This window comes from Typopeltis vanoorti, chromosome 4 (assembly GCF_054136105.1).
Source record: "Typopeltis vanoorti isolate ZY-2024b chromosome 4, IOZ_Tvanoo_1.0, whole genome shotgun sequence".
Lineage (NCBI taxonomy): Eukaryota > Metazoa > Arthropoda > Arachnida > Uropygi > Thelyphonidae > Typopeltis > Typopeltis vanoorti.
The window spans coordinates 19,938,356-19,958,980 of record NC_143552.1 but is presented as its reverse complement, the minus strand read 5'-3'; the positions used below and the strand labels follow the sequence as shown (position 1 = coordinate 19,958,980).

The following is a 20,625-nucleotide window of genomic DNA, read 5'->3' as shown; positions in this document are numbered from 1 at the left end:
CATGATAAAGATATCAATGTCTTCGAACATGGTTATGTATGTGGCAAAGGGGTGGAAAAATATGCTTTGGGTTCAGACCTTTTAAGTGGTCTGGGGAGGGAAAAGGAAAATTCTAGAACAAGATCAAATAGACTATATATCTAATTGTAAGAATAGGCTATGTGGCAATTTATTATTATACACAAATGCCAGGAGCATTAGAAACAAAGTGGATTGAGTGCATTGCTTTATTGAATACAAAGTGGCTTAAGATTGTTGGCATTAGTGAAACCTGGCTATCAGAATCAGATATGGTAAGTGGATCGAGTGTAATGGGTATACTATTTTTAGGAATGACAGAAGAGATAGGAAGGAGTTGGAGTGCTACTAATGATATCAGATAATTTAAGTACATTTAGGGTAGAAACACAAGAAAGCAATGATGGTAATGTCCCATGTAGCAGTGAGTTTGAGTCTATCTGGTGTGAAGTGGAGGTTAACAGATTAAAATATATGGTGGGATGTTGCTACAGACCTGGCGATTCAGTTGCAGGGGATGAAGAAATACATCGCCAATTTAGCCTTATGGGTGCCAAGCGAATGATTATTAAGGGTGACTTTAATTTTCCAAACATTGATTGGGTAGAATAGAAATCTAATGACAAGAAAGAAGAGGAATTTTATTCGATTGTTACGAGACAATTTTCTCAAGTAGCATGTACAAAAAGGAACTCAAGGTCAAAGAATATTGGATTTGCTCATAGCATCAGAAAGGGTCTCTGTCAAGAATATGGCTATTTAACCACCAATTGGTGACAGTGATCATGCTGTACTTTCTTTCGAAGTATCTAATTGTACTGATGCTCCGATTAAAACAGGTTACATGCCGAACTACAAAGCTGGAAATAATGATAATTATTTCCAGCTTTGTAGTTCGGAAGATTGTGAGAAAATTGTGAAGAATATTGTGAGAAAAAGAGTGAGAGTTATGAAATATATAAAGCACAGGCCAGAAAAGTAACGAGTATTGTGAGGAAAGTTAAATTAGAGTATGAAAAGAAATTGGCCATGCAAGCTAAAGGCAGTCCAAAAGAATGCTGCAAGAAAAAGAAAGAATGAATGTGGAAGAATAAGTTTATTCAATGCAGATGGTACTCGAGTGTTGAAAGCTAATGAGATTGTTCAGTTAATGAGTGCTCACTTTGCTAAGATATATCAACCAAGTTGCACTGTGCACCATGTTACCATATTATAAATATGGTAACATGGTGCACAGTGCTACTGCTACAATGGATGAAGAGTTAGAGGTTCATGAAAATGAGGTTGAAGAGCTGTTGATAACCTGGATAAAAATTTATCTATAGGGACAGATGGAATATCAGCCCATTTGCTAAAGGAATGTTCAGCTGAATTGGCTAGGCCTTTCACACATTTGTATATGATACCACAGGAAAGGAAGGAATATATGTTTTCCGATGTACAAGGTGGTGCAAAAACTGATGTGTCTAACTACCGACCTATCAGTATCTCTGGTGGGTAGTGAATATTTTAGACAAGTTGGTAAGAACTCGCATATAAAAGGGGTAGAGAAACATGCTGTACTCTGCGAGGAACAGCATTGGTTTATAATAATGTTACAGCCGAGTTGGATAAAGGGAATGGATAAACTATGATAATGTTGGATTTTTCTAAGGCATTTGATAAGATACCACACGAAAGGCTGTTGCATAAACTAGAGAATATGGGATCGGAATATAAACTCTCGACTTGGATCAGCGGATGGTTGACAGACAGATATCAAAAAGTGGATGTGAATCTGCCAGATTTAAGGTAACCAGTGGTGTACCTCAGGGTTCAGTCCTTGGACCATTATTGTTCAATCTATACATTAACGACATCAGGCAGGATCAAACATCAGATGTGCAATTGTTTGCCAATGATGCAAAGATAGGCAGGGCAATTATGGATGCTACTGATATTCAGCAATTACAAAATGATTTGAATAGACTGGAAATTTGGGCAAATGAAAATGGCTATCAGTTTAATGTTAGTAAGAGTAAAGTTATGCACTTTGGCATATTAGAGTTCCAGTGGCATATTATATTAGTGAGGTTATGCTACAAGATTAGAAGAGGCAAGGGATCTTGGCATGTTGGTGGATAGGAATTTAAAGTTCAAAGGTCACATAGCAAAAATTGCAAATACAACTCAGAGGGTAATTGCGACGCTGAAGCGAACCTTGACATGAAAAGATAAGGAAGTCATTCTGCCTCTTTATAAGGCTTTGATAAGACCACACCTGGGTTACTGTGCAGAGATTTGGTCTCCTGGGTTCAAGGGGGATAAAGAAGCTGTGGAAAAGATGCAAAGAAGAGTTACAAAGATTATATCCAGATTATGGGATTTAGATTATGAGGATAGATTGCGATAGAGGTCTATAAATCTTTGAATGGGTGTTATAGGATATCAACTGATGAAATTTTTCATTATAGGGAAAGTGGAGAGAGAAAGGGGATCATCCATGGAAGTTAAGTTTGTTCACAGTCAAGAATGGGGTAAGAGTTAGGTTTTCTCTCAGAGAGCAGTGAGTGAGTGAGTGGAATAATTTGCACTTAGGGGTAGTGAGTGCATTTAGTTTGAATGAATTTAAGGGAAAGGATGATAGCCGGTTTGGGTGATTTATAGCCTCCTTTGACGAGTCCTTAACTCCCTGGAGGTCTCAGATGATGATAATATTTTGAAAACAAGAACCAAACCTTGGAAATTCAGTGGCAAATACTGAAGAAAACACTGACTGATTCAACCAGAGGCATGTGATGAAGTTGTCTGCAGGAAGAGAAAAATTACAACTCCGTAGTGGATGCAGTAAGTTAAAGAGGCAGTCAAGGAAAAGAAGAAAGCACATAATGAAAGTTCCTGACAAGAAAAAGTTAGCATGTGTTATTTAGAGAATACAGAGAAAAATGTAAGAAAGCAAAGCCTTATGTAAAACTATCTAAACAGAAGTTATGGGAAGACTTTGATAAAAACAGAAAAATATCAGGAAAGCGGAAAAATATTATGGAGGCTATTGAAAAAGCTTAGAAACAGAGGAAAGAATATTGTAAAAGGAATCAGAGTTGATAAAGTTGACATGAAAACTGAAGATAAAGATATTCTAGATGTCTAGAGTAATTACTTAAAGACTGCTAAATGAGACAAGCAGTGTCAACACAGTGGTAAAAAACTTCCAACAGGAATGCAGTCAGGAATACATATCCATACTTGAAGTAGAAAAAGACATCAAAAACTGAAATGTATGAAAGGGAGCTGGAGTAGATGAAATGCTCAAATAGGAAAATATAAATATTATAGTGTCTACATTACATAAATCAGAAGGCCTAGTCATAGCATCGCATTCTAGATAATCGAAGCAAGCTCTCACAGTACCCATCCATTCAGTAAGATTTCTGCAAATATACTTGAGAAAAGGCTAAGAAAAATTATGGAAGGAAAGCTTGGTGAAGAACAAACTGGATTCAGGCCAAATAGAAGTTGTAAGGATCAGATTTTCACTTTAAGACAAATAGTTGAGAAATTTTGGGAATACAACAATGACATGTATTTAAGTTTTGTAGGTCTGGAAAAGATACCAGAGCAAAAAAAAAGCTCTTCAAAATGCTACAGTTATATGGTGCAAATGAGACATTATATCAAGCAATACATAGTTTCTATTTAAGCTGTAAGCCAGCAGTTAGAATTGAAGATACAGGAAGATGGTTTGATGTTAAATCAGGTGTGCAATAAGGGTGCACATTATCCTCTCTGTTATTCATTATCTATATGGATCACAATATGAAGGAAAGTGGTATTAAACCTAATATCAAAATTGGCAATGCTAATCTTAGCGCTTTACTTTATGCAGATGATATGATACTTCTGAGTAAATCCAGTGAAAGCCTGCAAGATTCTCTTGAGTGAACTATATAACAAAGTTGGTATGCAAATCAGTAATAAAAAGACAGACGATGAAAACAGAAACATTGAAAACATCAACTGTATCCTGAATGGTAAACCTTTGAACAAGTAAAACGTTTCAGCTATTTAGGCACAATCTTTAGTGAAGATGGTAAATTAAATATGGAAACAGACGACAGATCAACAAAGCCAGTATGGTAGGAAGTTAACTGAATTTATGGAATAATACGGAATAAGAGGGAAATTAGCCAAAACACTAAATCAGCTGTACAGAACAATGTTCAAACCAATTTTAATTTATGGATTTGAGAGCTGAGTTAGAAATAAAACACTTGATCAAAGACTGGAGACCTGGGATTGAGATTTATGAGAAATATTACAGAAGTGAAAAGATGGCATCAATGACAGTATCACATGAAAAATGAGGATATTAGAAAACAAATCGCCATTGTTAGCATTCAGGAATGCGTAAGTAGGACTAATCTCAGGTGGTATGGTCACCAAACAGAATGGGAGAGGAAAGATTAGCAAAGTAAGTGTTCTTTGCCAGGTTGGCAGGAAAAAGACTCAGAGGAAGACAAAGATGTGGATGGACTGATGAAGTAAGAAGTGACTTAAAAGACAGAAATAAAAGATTTGATAATGTTGTAGTCTTGACAGACAAGAGATTAATTTACAGGAAAATTCTTGATCAGAAGTTAGTAATGGTGTAACTTTTTCATGTGGTACTATCATAATTATCCTGTACATCCCGAGGGTACATTTCAGGAATCTGATGAAGATAATAAGATAAGCAACAACTAAAATTAACTAAATTGCTAATTAAAGATCATCAACAACATCATCACCAAATTCCTGACATTTAACCTCAAAGGGTGTACAGGATATGATAGTACTACATGAAAAATTTACATCATTACTAACTTCCTACGTACAATTTTCTGCCAAAAAGTCTATTTGTCAAAGCTACAACATAAATATAAGATCTTGTCAGATCTTATATTTATATATCTATCTTCTAAGGCACTTTTTACCGTATCAATCCACCTATATCTTGGACTTCCTCTGGGTCTTTTCCTGCCAACCTGGCAGAGAACACTTGTTTGGCTAATCTTTCCTCGCCCATTCTGTTTAAGTGACCATACCACCTCAGATTAGCTCTGCTAAAGCATTCCTGGATGCTGACAATGTCAAGTTCTTTCCTAATATCCCCTGTACTTCCTTCAATTCTAACCGCTGACTTACAACTCAAATAAAGACGAAGTATTGCTTGAAATAATGATCCACTCACACCATACAACTGTAGCGTTTTGAATAGGTTGTCTCTTGGCACCTTGTCATATGCTTTTTCAAGATCTACAAATCTTAAATACAGATCTTTGTTATATTCCCATGACTTTTCAACTATTTGTCATAAAGTGAATATCTGATCCTGACAGCCTCTATTTTGTCTGAATCCAGCTTTTTCCTCACCAAGCTTCTCTTCCACAATCCTTCTCAACCGTTTCTCATGTATAAATATTACCAGGAACACTCAGTAGAGGAATAGCACTGTAATTATCACAATCAGTTTTATTTCTCTTTTTATATATGGGTACTATGAGAGCTCTACTCCAATCACCTGGAATTCGTCCTGTCCAGGCCCTATGAACTACGCAGTGTAGCCACTGTAAAACTTTTATACCTCCATACTTGAACATTTCTGGTCTAATATCATCTACTCCAGCTGCCTTTCCACATTTCACACTTTTGATGGCTTTTTCTGCTTCAAGCATGGATATGATTAGTGAGTGCATGCCTGGTCAGTGTTTTTTATCACTGTGCTGTCATTACTGTTAGTTTCATTTAGCAATTTTTCAAAGTAATTACTCCATACTTCAAGGATATATTTTTCTCCAATTTTCATATCACCTTTATCATCTCTAATTCCTTTTACAGCACTCATCCCTCAATTTCTGAGCTTCTTCAACAACCTCCAGAATATCTTGCCACCTTCTTGATATTTATTTTCTATGCACTTTCCAAAGTCTTCCCATTACCCTTGTTTAGCTAGTTTTACACAGTATTTAGCTTTCTTACATTTATATCTGTATTCTCTAAGAGCACAAGTTGACGTATTTGCCAGGAACATTTGATATGCTTTCTTCTTTTCTTTCACTGCCTCATTAACTACCTATGTCCACCAGGGAGTTCTAATTTTTTTATCCTTTCAGACAACCTCACCACATACCTCTCTGGCAGAATCAATCAATGTTTTCTTCAGAGCTTGCCAGTGAATCTCCAAGGTTTGATTCCTGTTCTCAAACTCTTTCATTTTTTCTTCAATAATCTTTGTGTATTTTAGTCTACAGTTCACATCTGAGAGCTGCTCAACTTTTATTTGCTTTAAAACTTTCTTACATGTTATTCTTTTCAATATGAAATTCAATTTTATCCTGCTCAAGACTAAATAGTGATCGCTTCCAATTTCAAATCCTCTGTACACTCTGGTGTTCTGCACCAGGGAGAAAACATCACTATCAACAATAACATAGTCAATGAGACTTTTCTTATTCCTTGCCTCTTCTCTCCATGTGAATTTGTGCACAGTTTTATGTTGGAACATGGTGTTAGTAATAATCAGTCCATGACCTGAGCACAAATACAACAGGTATTTGCCATTATTATTGGCTTTGCTCTTTTCTCCAAATTTTCCCAAAATATTTTTGCATGTCTCACAATTATTTCCTACTCTGTTATTTAGATCAACAAGGACCAACTTTTCCTTTTTCATTGTGTCAGTTGCTTTTTCTAAAGCATCAAAAAATTTATCCACTTCTACCTTAGTAGAACCTTCTGTGGGACCACAGGCACAAATAAGTCTCATTGTCCAATTCCCCATTCTGATATTTGCCCAGGCAGTCTCAAGTAGAGTGACTGCCTGCCATTCAAGAAGATTAGCCTCGTATTTTGTGTTGAATACTATGGCTACTCCTTCTTTTCCTTGATTGTCATTTCCTGAATATAACATTTTGTATTTATTGTTCAGAAAGATCTCACCAATTTTTGTCTTTTTTGTTGCAGTCACCCCTATTATGTCGATCTGGTAATTATCTAATTCCTCAGCTAGCTCCATTTCTTTGCCATTCAGGCTTCTTATGTTGATAGTACCTATCTTTAACTCTGGCGATGTTGAGTTGGGATGTGCTTTCAGATTTGTTCCAGTAGCTGACTTTTCGCTGTTCGCCCTGGTTCCCTTGCGAAAACAATGGGGGCCTTGTTTAACCGGGATAGTATTCAACACAAAATACGAGGCTCATCTTCTTGAATGGCAGGCAGACTCAAGTAGAGTGATTTGGGCAAATATCAGAATGGGGAACTGGACAATGAGACTTATTTGTGCCTATGGTCCCACAGAAGGTTATACTATGGTAGAAGTGGAGGAATTTTTTGAGGCTCTAGAGAAAGCTACTGACACAATGAAAAAGGAAAAGTTGGTCCTTGTTGGGGATCTAAATAGCAGAGTAGGAAGTGATTGTCAGACATACAAAAATGTTTTGAGAAAATTTGGAGAAAAGAGCAAAGCTAATAATAATGGCAAATACCTGTTGGATTTCTGCTCAGGACATGGACTGGTTATTACTAACACCATGTTCCAACATAAAAATGTGCACAAATTCACATGGAGGGAAGAGGCAAGGAATAAGAAAAGTCTCATTGACTATGTTATTGTTGATAGTGATGTTTTCTCCCTGGTGCAGGACACCAGAGTGTACAGAGGATTTGAAATTGGAAGTGATCAGTTTTTAGGTTATGCTTGTGCTTTTCCTACTTCATTTAATTTAGTACTGTGTAATACACAGGATGACCCAAAATTTAAGGGTGATGGGAGAATTTATTTATTTGACAAAATATGAAATAAGGAAGGAAAAGAAGAAAGCATATCAAAAGTTCCTGGCAAATAAGTCTGTTTGTGCTCTTAGAGAATACAGAGACAAATGTAAGAAAGCTAAACACTGTGTAAAACTGGCTAAACAAAAAACAAAAGTCATTGGAGGACTTTGGCAAGAACATAGAAAATAAATATCAAGGCGGCGGCAAAATATTCTGGAGGTTATTGAAGGAGCTTAAAAATGGAGGAAAGAGTATTGTAAAAGGACGTAGAGATGACAAAGGTGATATGAAAACAGGAGAAAAAGATATCCTTGAAGTATGGAGTAATTACTTAGAAAAATTGCTAAATGAAACAAACAGTGATAGCGCAGTGGTAAAAAAACATTCAACAGGCATGCAGTCAGGAATACATATCCATACCTGGAGTAGAAAAAGCTATCAAAGGCTTGAAATGTGGAAAGGCAGCAGGAATAGATGATATTCGACCAGAAATGTTGAAGTATGGTGGTATAAAAGTCTTTCAGTGGTTATACTACATAGTTCAGAAGTCCTGGACAGAGGGACGAATTTCTGATGATTAAAGTAGAGCTCTCATGGTACCCATATATAAAAAGAGAAATAAAACTGAATGTGAGAATTACAGGGGTATTTCCCTGCTGAGTGTGCCTGGTAAGATTTATGCAAGTATACTTGAGAAACCTTTGAGAAGAATTGTGGAAGAAAAGCTTGGTGAAGAACAAGTTGATTCAGGCCAAATAGAGGCTGTCAGGATCAGATCTTCACTTTACGACAAATAGTTCAAAAATCAAGGGAATATAACAAAGATCTGTATTTAAGTTTTGTCGATCTAAAAAAGGCATATGACAAAGTGCCAAGGGAGAAGCTATTCAATATGCTACAGTTATATGGTGTCAATGGGACATTATATCAAGCAATACTTAGTCTTTATTTGAGTTGTAAGTCAGCAGTTAGAATTGTACGAAGTACAGGAAGATGGTTTAATGTTAAATCTGGTGTGAGATAAGGATGTACATTATCCCCTCTGTTATTCATTATCTATATGGATTACATTATGAAGGAAAGTGGAATTAAACCTAATATCAAAATTGGAGATGTTAATGTCTGCTCTTTGCTTTATGCGGATGATGTTATACTTCTAAATAAATTTGCTACAAGTCTGCAAGATTCCCTGACTAAATTGAATAACTGTTGTAATAGATATGGTATGAAGGTCAGCAATAAAAAGACAAAGACAATGAAAATAGGCAGAATCGTTGAAAATGTCAACTACGTTGTCAATGGAGAACCAGTGGAACAAGTAAAACATCTCAGCTACTTAGGCACGATTTTTAGTGAAGATGGTAAATTAAATAGACAATAGAATCAACAAAGCTGGTATGGTAGGGAGTCAATTGAATAAATTCATATGGAATAAGAGAAATTAGTTGGAACACTAAATTAGCTGTATACAAGACAGTTTTCAAACCTGTTTTAACTTATGGATCTGAGAGCTGGGTCAAAAGTAAAACACTTGACCAAAGACTGCAGATATGAGAGTCCTAAGAAAGATTAGAGGCATGAACAGATAGCATCAATTGCAATATCATATTAAAAATGAGAAGATTAGGAAAGAACTTGACATTGTCAGCATCCAGGAATGCGTTAGCAGAGCTAACCTCAGGTGGTATGGTCACTTAAACAGAATGGGCGTGGAAAGATTAGCAAAACAAGTGTTCTCTACCAGGTTGGCAGGAAAACGACCCAGAGGAAGACCAATATATAGGTGGATTGATGCGATACAATGTACCTTAGACGATAGAAACATAAGATCTGATAATGATAATATTGGAATCTTGACAAGTAATAGACTGATTTGGAGGAAAATTGTAGATAGGAAGTTAGTAATGACGTAAATTTTTCATGTAGTACTATCATATCCTATACACCCCTTGAGGGTACATGGCAGGAACTTGATGATGATGAACAAAGTAATGGAAATTAAATTCAAAATCACCCCAAAATAGTCTTCATATCACTTATGAGCATGGCATGGGTTTTAATGGAAGATCAGTTACGACAAATCTGCTTACTTTTTATGGTGAAGACACAGAGGTGATGGACCAAGATAGTAGCTATGATGTGATTTTTTTTGAATTTAGCAAAATCCTTTTATAATAGACAATAAGCTTCTGTGTCCAAGAACTGTTGTCTACTCAAGAGACAACTGTTCTTGATTAAAAAGTTGTCTATACAATAATTTTCTATGACCTATACAGTGTATCATAACAAATAAAATGTAAATTTGAAAAAAACTTGTATTAACAAGATTGATTCCTAAAACAAACTGCCATACATAGAATAATTGTTAAATCGATGGGTGAATATCATAAACATGTGGCTCATTGTTGTTGTTGTGCTGTCCTATGTAATGTTGATTATAACCTAATTCCCAGCTTTTAGTACTTTAATGTATGTTGACCAAGCTTTTAGTACTTTAATGTATGTTGACCAAAGTTGGTTTAAAATAATGCCTTATTTTTGTTGCAGTGCATGAGACAATCAACATATTAATTTCAGTGGCTTCTTTAAATTTACATATAGAAATAACGAATGTAATATATGGCATTCCTGTTGGCTGCTGAAGTATCTGACATTTTTCATTGAAAGTATGACATGCTAGGCAAGATTTATGTGCCTGCCATTTTTAAAATTAGAGCCATTCTTTAGGAGTATGTTAATGAGCTAAACCATTTACTGTTTTCTTTTGTAGTTGTTATTTTATATGCTTTGTCCTTGAGCATCTTCATAACACCTCTCTCCTGAGTAGGATGATGGTATGAAGTAGCATGTAAATATCTTCCAGCCACTGACAACATTTTAAAGAAGAACCTACTCATTAAAATGTGTAAAATAGGTATCAATGATCAATCATCTAGTGAGATGAATGGGAAATTAATTGATTGTTAGACAAAAGGAAGTGGCATTTAGAGGGGAATCTACAAAGATCTTTGCTGTACTATGAGATCAATGAGATCAAAAGTATTCTGTTCAGGATATTATGAATGCTCTGTATTCATAAATGATTTGGGTTCAAATATTACAAGAAAAATTTCTCTCTCTCCAATGTTAAACATATACAGTAGCTAACTGTTCGTATGACATAAATTCTTTACAGGATGACCTTAAAAGATTGGAAGAGCGAATTGGGATGCTGAGGCATTATTCTTTAATATGAAGAAATGCAAGCATAAATGATTTGGTAAGAAGATAACTGGATAGATTTAAGTTGAACAGACAAGTTTTAATAAAAAGTTAATAAATGTAAGGAGTTGGCTATTTTAGTTATTAGGAAATTTAAGTACAAGAATCATATTGGTAAGACAATAATTAGTAAAGTTCAAAAGAACATAGCATTAACTGAAAGATGCTTCACTTACAGCAGAAAGTATGATACTGTAAACTAGTGCATTTTTTTTGATAATGGTAAACAAAGGTACAGTGGACCAGCACCTTTATTAACAGTGACATATGGCATTCAGATGCAGTATCATTTTCCAAAATAAGTGCTGCTGTAAAGACATAAATATCTTTACATAATTTTGTTTATGAAAAATGTCTGTGGTCAGTTTAATTAATTAAAAAGTGGAATAAAAGATGTGTACAAATATTGTTATGTTGATAAAATTATATTTGTTAGAGCAGTATTTTGATATAAGAAGAATATAGCAGCAGTGTTTGTAGTTTTGTATAGATGGCTAGTGAATCTATTAAGCCTAACTGTAGCTCAAAGTCAGGAGTAGAAACGGTTTTTCATTATTGCAGCAACACGAGGAATTGCAAAGATGTATGTGCCTTCCTACATCATTAAGATGAAAATACCTTTAGACATTTTTATGCAGCACATCTGAAACAGACACCACGTGAAAAGAAACTCCCATTTCATTGCAGTGCTGATAAATAAATATGGTCCACCATTACTGAACTGTCTGTGATATCCAGCTATTGTGACATCATTCATGCAGTCACAAGTTATGGAAAATAGAGTGTATGTTATATTTTGATAAGAAGCAAACAGCTGATGGACACTAGAGAGAACAGCCAGTAGAAGAATAGCTAGAGAGAGAGAGATACCAAACTGTCATCTACCTTTTGTGACTGGGCTGCGAGTTTCTTTCCTTTTTTCAGATTTCTACCGCTGATAAGGCTTTCCTAAAAATCAATGAGTGTTCTCACAAACCTTAAATCCTGTCCAAAATTTTGCCCATGACAGCACATTCCAAGCTTTGCAATCTTCCATAAGCAATGCAGTAAACATCAATCTTGCTGCCAGTTTCTAGTGGAGATGAGAACAATCTTGTGAAATTCAATGAGATCAAAAAAACAAAACAAAACATAGTTCTCTCTTATTTCTCAAGGGAAAGATCTCACTTTACTTCCTCTTACTATCAGTAATACTTAGATATTCAGAAAAGATCATATTTCTCTTCTTGGGCTAACTTACACCTCTAGCATTTTCTGGCAAACTCCCATAGCTTCCTTGGCCTCCAAAAGTTTGTGGCCTTTTTTTTTTACTCAGAACACTACTTCTCACTTATACAACTACAAACATTATATAAATTGGAAATCAAATCTGTCCAAAATTAGAATACTGTTTTCACATTAGGGAGCACCAAAAACCTTAAAACGACTGGTGGTATCCAGTGAAGGGAAAGCCAATTAATAGATATACATAACTAAAATAAACAGCCAAAGGCTTCATTTTGGTGATGCAAAATTATATAAATTAAGTGGATATTAAATCCAACATCATTTCAAAGCCAAATACAGAAACTATAAAAGTTTTGTGTAGAAACTCTGAAAGTTTCATGTGAAAATTGACCAGAGAACTTGTGAGAATACATTGCCACCATACTACGAGTTGCCCTAGCTGAACCTAACAGGAAAAACACAAACGCTAAAAGTGCCCGTATATTGCCTTCTATTGTGGCGATGTATTCCCACAAACTCTCTGGTAAATTTTCACATGAAACTTTCATAGTTAATGCATGAAACTTTTATAGTTTATGTATTCAGCTTTGAAATGATGTTGGATTTAATATCCACTTAATTTATATAATTTTGCATCGCTGAAATGAAGCCTTTGGCTCTTTATTTTAGTAAATACTTTGCACACCGACCGAGAGTTCGCTTATGGAAAATACACCTCTCAGACGCTTCAAGTTCACCAGTACTGATAATTTTTGCTCTCTTAAGTTTCTGCCTAGTCTCTGACGAAAACTAATGAGCTTAAAACAGCTGTCAGACTAGTGAAACCTATCAAAATGGACCAACAGAAAGCAATATACAAGTGCTTTTCCTATTAGGTTCGGCTAGGGCAACTTGTAGTGTGGTGACGATGTATTCCTGCAAGCTTTCTGGTCAATTTTTGCAAGAAACTTTTATAGTTTCTGTATTCAGCTTTGAAATGATGTTGGATATTTAATAACTCCAACATCATTTCAGTTTTGAAATGATGTTGGAGTTATGCATATCAAATGATATTTGATATGCATAACTATTCAGCCTCTGGTTGGTGACAGTGATCATGGGCAACTTGGGAAATGATTAAGTTTATGAATGTTCCATTCAGAAAAGATTACATGTTGAATACAAAGCAGGAAATTATGACCAACTGAGGAGTATACTGAGTTCAGTGGAATGGGATTGGTTGCTGGATGGGAAGAATATCAACAGTGCATGAGAAGCATTTAAACAACACTTAAATGATGCGATATCAGAATGTGTCCCGAGAGTTCGAATAATAAATAGGGTGGGAGTCAAATGGATGGATAACCTTATTAAGCAAGAGATTCGTAAGAAAAGGATGATGTGAAAGGAATACCGTGTGCATATGGATGATGTCTAATGAAAATTATAAGCAGCAGGTAGAATAGTCACAACTGTTGTATGGAAAGCAAAGTATGAGTATGAAAAGAAACTAGCTTTGCATGATGAAGACAATCCACAAGAATTCTATTGATATGCTGGAAGTAAAAGAATGAATATGAAAGAATAACTCTTCTAAATGCAGATGGCACGAGAGTAATAGATGTAGAAGAGGTTGTTCAACTAATGATTGCCCATTTTGCTAAAAACTATCAACCTAGCATATGTAACAGTGAATTCAATGTTACCTCTTCACTAAATGAAGAAACTCTGATGTATGAGGATGAGGTATTAGAGTTGTCGCACAAGCTGAATAAGAATTCAGCAACAGGGACTGATGGAATATCAGCATGCATACTAAAAGAGTGTTCAGCTGAACTGGCTGACCAAGCTGTTTAATATGAGTCTCTGAACAGGGAAGATTCTGCGGTAATGGAAAGAATGTATATCAGTCAAAAGACTGATATACATTCTTGGTGAAAAGACCAATGTATCCAACTATTGACCAATTAGCATCTCAGGAGTAGTGGTGAAGATTTTGGAAAAATTGATAAGGGCTTGCAGTCAGAAGTAGGTTGACAAGTAAATCTCTACTTTGCAATGAGCAACATGGGTTTACTAAGGGAAGGTTATGTTTTAGCAACTTGCTCACATTCTATAACAATGTTACCATTGAATTACACAAGGGGAATGGATACACCATGATACATGTGGATTTTGCTAAGGCTTATGACAGAAAAGTATGGTAGACTGTTGCATAAATTGGAGAATATGGGCTTGGATAAGAGGATGGCTGACAGATATCAAAAAGTGGAATACAGGAGATGTGAGTCTGCAAATATACCAAACTTGGGAATCCAAAGCGTCATTGCCTTGGCTTGCATATCCACTGAGACACTTCGCAAGTGCAGCAGTAGGCGGTCTCCTAGGAGCGATTCCTGGACACCTTCGGTTGACTGACTGGCCTGCTACGCTATTCCTCCCTTCCAGGGTTAGCAGCCCTGGTAGGGTTAAGTTTCCTCACTTGCAATAACTCATCAGATGAAGGCTCCGACTCTTATAGGCCGAAGCCAGGAAACTCATCGAGTGTAATTCCAGATGTCTGTTTCTTGTTTGGAGGTGATCCTGCCACCTGTCCCAGTGGTGTCCTCAGGAAGAAAGTTAAAAGAAAGGATTATCATCAACCCATTTCTTCAAGTTCTCATCATGCTTGTTCCGGTGGTCAAGGAGTTCCAAATCTCAGACACTTCGAATGTCAGGTCTGCAATTATGCATTCTCCACCGCAGTTGGCCTTGGCATGCATCGCACCTTGAAACATCCAGCCGAAGCCGTTGCTGGACTTCCAAAAGGCCTTTGATAGCGTCTCCCTTTCTGCTCTCCTTCAAGTGCTGTCTATTGCTGGATGTCCAGAACCCTTTCTTTCCTATGTTATGGAGCTATACTTGGGGTGCTCCATCACTATCACTACAGGATCCCATGCAACTTCTATTCCTGCAGGGTGTTCGCCAGGGTGATCCTCTATCTCCCACTTTTCTTTAACTGCATCATATGTGAGTCTCTTTACACTCTTCCTAGCCATATAGGCTACTCTTTAGCGCTATTTCCTTTAATGCTACGGCCTTTGCGGACGATCTTATTCTCGAAGCCTCTACTAAGGTAGGCATGCAGGAACTCCTTGACCGGGCAGCTGACTTTTTCTCTATCCAGACCCTTTCTATTAATGTAGAGAAGTCCTGCTCGTTAGCTCTGGTCGTGACAAGAAGCTTAAGGTCGAGACTATACAGTTTTCTCTGCACTGGAGGCCATTGCATGCTTTGACCATCCTGGAAGAGTGGAGATACCTCGGTATCATGTTCACCCCAAAGGGAAGGTCTTCTGTCCATTCTATCCTAGAAGCTGGGATTGCTTCTTTGAGGAAAGCTCCTCTCAAGCCCCAGCAAAGACTGTTTCTCCTTTCTCACTATCTCCTACCTCGCTTTTACCACAAGTTAGTGCTTGATAGGACATATATCTCGGTACTGTCCCGAAAGGACAGGGCTATCCGTTCAGCTGTGAGATCATGGCTCTGCCTGACACCCCTACTGCATATTTCCATGCAAGGGTGAAGGACGGTGGCTCGGGGTTCCATCACTTAGATGGGTGATCCCATGCCTGCAGCAGTCCAGAATTGCAAAATTAGAACTATCTTCTTCCCCTATCTGCAGAGAGGCTTTCTATAGTCTATTAATACAAGAAGACTTTAGGCAGGCTAAGGGCTGGTCCCATTATCAAGGTACCTTAATTGAGTCAGCACCTGCAGAACAAAAGAGATGGGCATTTCTGCTGCACTCTTCTGTAGATGGTGCTCCTTTAAAAGAGTCATATGTCATATCTGGTGCCTCCCCCAGCATGATTGGGTAAGGGATGGCACCAGATATGACCTATCAGGATGAGGATCAATGCCCTACCTACTCAAGCAAGCACAGCTCGATGGGGTAGTGACGACTCAAACTCTAGGGCTGGCTGCCACTACAGTGAGACATTGTCTTATATAGCCCAGTGTTGCTTCCACACCCATGGGGTCTGCGTGCAGAGGCATGACGCTGTGGTTTTTATTCTGAACAACCGCTTTAAGAACAAAGGTTGGGAGACTGTGGTGGAACCACATTATAGGACCTCGACAGGTTTGCATAAGCCAGACTTAGTGATTAAAAGAGATGGTGATGTTTGGGTAGTTGATACCCAGGTGGTGGGAACAGGGCACCCACTAGCCTATAGCCATAATAATAAGGTAAACTATTATAAGAATAACCAAGGTCTAGTTAGTAAGATACGGAAGGAGCATGGGGCAACTCTGAGGTTTACCAGCGCCACCATCTCTTTACATGGCGTTTTGGAGCGCAGATAATTATAAAGACTTAAAACAGCTTAGGGTTATGCAGAAGGGTATAAAAGTTTTTTCCTTGAGGGGACCTACAGGGCACACTGGTGGCATGGCATTGTCACCAGTGAATGACTACAACGATAACTAGAACAGGCATAGGGTAAAACACTTGTAAAGGCTTAGGCCTATATTAAGTCTGGATGAGATGTAAGGGTAGTACTGCTCATAACCAGTACAAAGATTTAAAAAAAAAAAAAAAAAACAGTGGTGTAACACAAGGATTAGTGCTTGGTTCAATATTATTCAATCTGTACATTAATGATATTGGTAAGGATTTGACAAGTGACATTCATACAGCTATTTGCTTATGCTAAGACAGGTAGGGTAATTAAAATGCTGCTGATGCGCAGTACTTGCAGAATGATTTGAATAAGCTGGAATTGTGGACATGGAAAAATGGATATCAGTTCAATGCCAGTAAATGTAAAGTCATTCCACTTTGGCATGATTAGATATCCAATGTTGTATTATATTGGTGGGATTATACCAGAAGAAACTGATGAAGCTAGGTATCTTCGAGTGTTAGTAGATAGCAAGTTGAAGTTCAGGGACCATGTAGCAAAGACTGCAAATACAACACAAAAGATAATTGCAATGCTGAAATGAACATGTAAAGATAAGGATGTCATTTTGCCTCTTTACAAGGCCTTGATGAGACCTCAATTGGACCATTGTGTACAGGTCTGATCTCCTGGTTTCCATTTTGATTCTGATATAGTGGAGAGAGTGTAAAGGAGATGATGTTAAAAATGATATCAGGATTGTGGAATACTGATGAAGACAGATTGGAATTTGTAAACTGCAGACACTTAGCAAACAGGAGAAAGAGAGGTGATATGACTGAGATGACAAATTTCTTAAAGAGTCATACAGAATTTCAGCTAATGGACTTTTTCAATTTATAGAGGATGAGGAAAGGACAAGAGGGCATCCTTGGAAGCTGAGAATGGATGCAGCTAATAAGTGGGTGAGGGCTAGAATTTTCTCTCATAGGATGGCGTGATTGGAATGGATTGCATTTGGACATTCTGAGTGCAAGCATTGTGAATGAATTTTACAATAAATTCATTGTTAAATTGATTTTATTGTAAAAATTAAAAATTAAATCAAATTAAATCAATAAAATCTTACTCCCTGGAGGTCTCTCTTAATAATAATAATAATATACATACCAGAAGATATGATAATAATTAAAAGTTCTTATCAGAGTAAAGAAAGAGTAATATCAAAAGTATAAAAATAAATTTTCCCAAATATAAGGCACCAATTTCAAGATATAAAGTCAACTCTGACCATAGTAAATGGTCATGAGGTTCTGCTAAAAGCTCCCCACATACATAATGCTGTATTAAAAACAGTTCACTATAGCAAACTATCCACTATAATAAAGCATTCTGTGGTCTCTATGAATTTGCTATAGTGAAAGTCAAATGTAATGCTAAATATCTATGATGATCTCAGTAATGCAATACTTAGCAAAGCCTATTTGTGGAGGAAAAAACTCTTTACCTGTGCTGGACAAATGGCTTCACACAATTTGCATGCTATACATCTCTCCTCTCCTGAAGGATAGCGCCGCAATGCATGTTCGCCTCGAAAACGAGGACTGAGCGGACCTTTCTCAAATGGATAATTAATAGTGGCAGGTTCTTTAAATACATGTGCTAAAGTGAGTCCAAGTCCTGAAAGCAATAAGACACTAATAATAAGGCTAGTTATATATTCATCTAAGTAATGATAAAATCAGGTTTCACTAAAGACAAAAATTATGACACAAAGATATAAATTTTAGAAAGCAGAATGTTATATCATAAGAATGGTTTATTTGTATTATATATTTTATTTTTTAAGTGAAGAGGCTGATCCATTCTATAGCATACCAGTTACTGATGGGAAGAAAGTTGAGAATCAAGAAGATGCTCTCTCTCTTTTTATATATTTTAAGCAAATACATAAATAAGCTGCTATGTGTGTGTTATATACAGATTTAGATAGTAGGAAATGCTGATTCCCTGATGAATAATAATCATGTAAATATCCAAAGAAAATATTAAAATCTGTTAATTTTTAGCGACTTAAGTAATACTTACTACTACTACTACTATTACCATGCCAAAATTTTAGCTCTTGATATAACTAAATATCTAAATAGTCAGTGCAAATTTTAGCAGTTCAAAATTAGCTTAAAATGGTAAATAGTACCGCTATAAAAGGAATCAGAGATGATAAAGGCAACATAAAACTGAAGTTAAGGATATGCTGGATGTTTGAAGTATTTACTTTGAAAAATTATTGAGATGAGCAGTGACAAAACAGTCATGAAGAATGGAGCCACAAATGTATGCCAGCATTAGATGCAAAAGAAAGATGACAGAAACCTAAAATGTGGAAGGACAACTGGAGGAGGATATATAACCGAAATGCTCAAATAAGGAAGTAAAAAAGTCTTACAGTAGCTATATTGCACAATTCAAAAAAGGCCTAGTCAGAAGAATAGAGTAGGTCTCTCATAGTGGCAATCTATAAAAAATGAAATAATACTGAATATGAGAATTTCCATGATCAATGTTCCAGGTAAGATTTATGCAAGCATACCCGAAAAGAGGCTAATCAAAAATTGTTGAAGAGAAACTTGGAGTTCTCTCCAAGTTTCTCTTCAACAATTTTTCAACTCAATGAGCTGCATTCAGATCAAATAGAGGTCAGACCAGATTTTTACTTATAGCTGAGAAATCATTAAGAATATAAGAAGAATCTGTATTGAAGTTTTACAGAACTAGAAAAGGCATAATATATATTATGTACTTAAGTTGAAAGTCAACAATTAGGAAAAAATGTTTGATTTAAAATCAGGCATAAGGTCAAGCTTCATTATATATATAGCATGAAGGAAATTCATCATTTGTATGGATTATTATATCTATTATTCATCATTTGTATGGATTACATCATGAAGGAAAGTTGCAGTAAACGTGATATGATATAAAAAAAACTGACTTGATGATGTTATACTCCTAAATAAACCCAGTACAAGTCTTCAGTCTTTTTAATTAAACTGAATAACTGCTTTAATAAATTTGATGTGAATATCAGCAATAAAATGGTACTATAATAATAGGCAGGAATATGGACAATATAAACCACATTCTCAATATAACAGAACAGATAATTTATAGAACAAGCAAAACAAAGCTTTGATGACCATATCTCCAACCAATAGAGATAGCTGATATCTAGCCTAAGAAATTATACAACTGACGACAGAAATTCCCTTACAACAAGGTTGTAAGGGAATCTTACAGCATAGACATAAGTGAGATTTTGAAGTTGATGGCAGGTAAAGGAAGATCTTGGGATCATACTCTACAGATGAGTATGGATATGGCTAGAGAGCATACAAGAATCAAGTTCTTTTCATGACGTGCTGAGTACATCTTCAATGACTATGTTCAAAAAAAAAGACAAGTATTTATGAGGGAAAAAAAAAAGATTGCTTCCTACTCAAATGGCAGTATAGCCTTCTGGTCCCTTACTTGCGGTTTGGCATTACTCTGCCTTTCCTTGTTTTCACCACTTTCACACCTTGATGATACCATGATAACATCACCCTAAAACAAGGCAGATCTTTTGTCATCAGTCTTTTTCTTCAGCACCTTATAGATGATCAAGTCAAATAACCTCCTACTATACCATGAATTGCTCACCACATGCTTCCTCTGATCTTTCGTAAGGACATCAGAACAATCCTCAATATTCTGGATACTAATACATCTCTTAGTCCAGATGATATCTCTCCAACTGTGTTAAAAACTTTTACTGGAGAATTAACATTCATCTTGTACTGCTTATAGCCAGTATATCTGGCATCAACCCAACAGAATGGAAGCAAACCTTTATTCAACTTGTCCTTAAAAAAAAAAAAAGAAAAATAAGTCAGGCCATCAAACTAGGATTTTACTGCCCTCCC

At 36.3% G+C, this 20,625-nt stretch overlaps 1 protein-coding gene across 1 annotated transcript in view; it reads right to left on the bottom strand.

Annotated features, from left to right (window-relative positions):
- Positions 1 to 20,625, bottom strand: part of ND-23 (NADH dehydrogenase (ubiquinone) 23 kDa subunit) — a 65,869-nt gene that overhangs the window by 17,378 nt on the left and 27,866 nt on the right. The window contains exon 4 of the mRNA XM_090391035.1: positions 18,168 to 18,340. Within this exon, the coding sequence (XP_090247161.1) occupies positions 18,168 to 18,340 (173 nt within the window). The remainder of the gene's footprint in view (positions 1 to 18,167; positions 18,341 to 20,625) is intronic.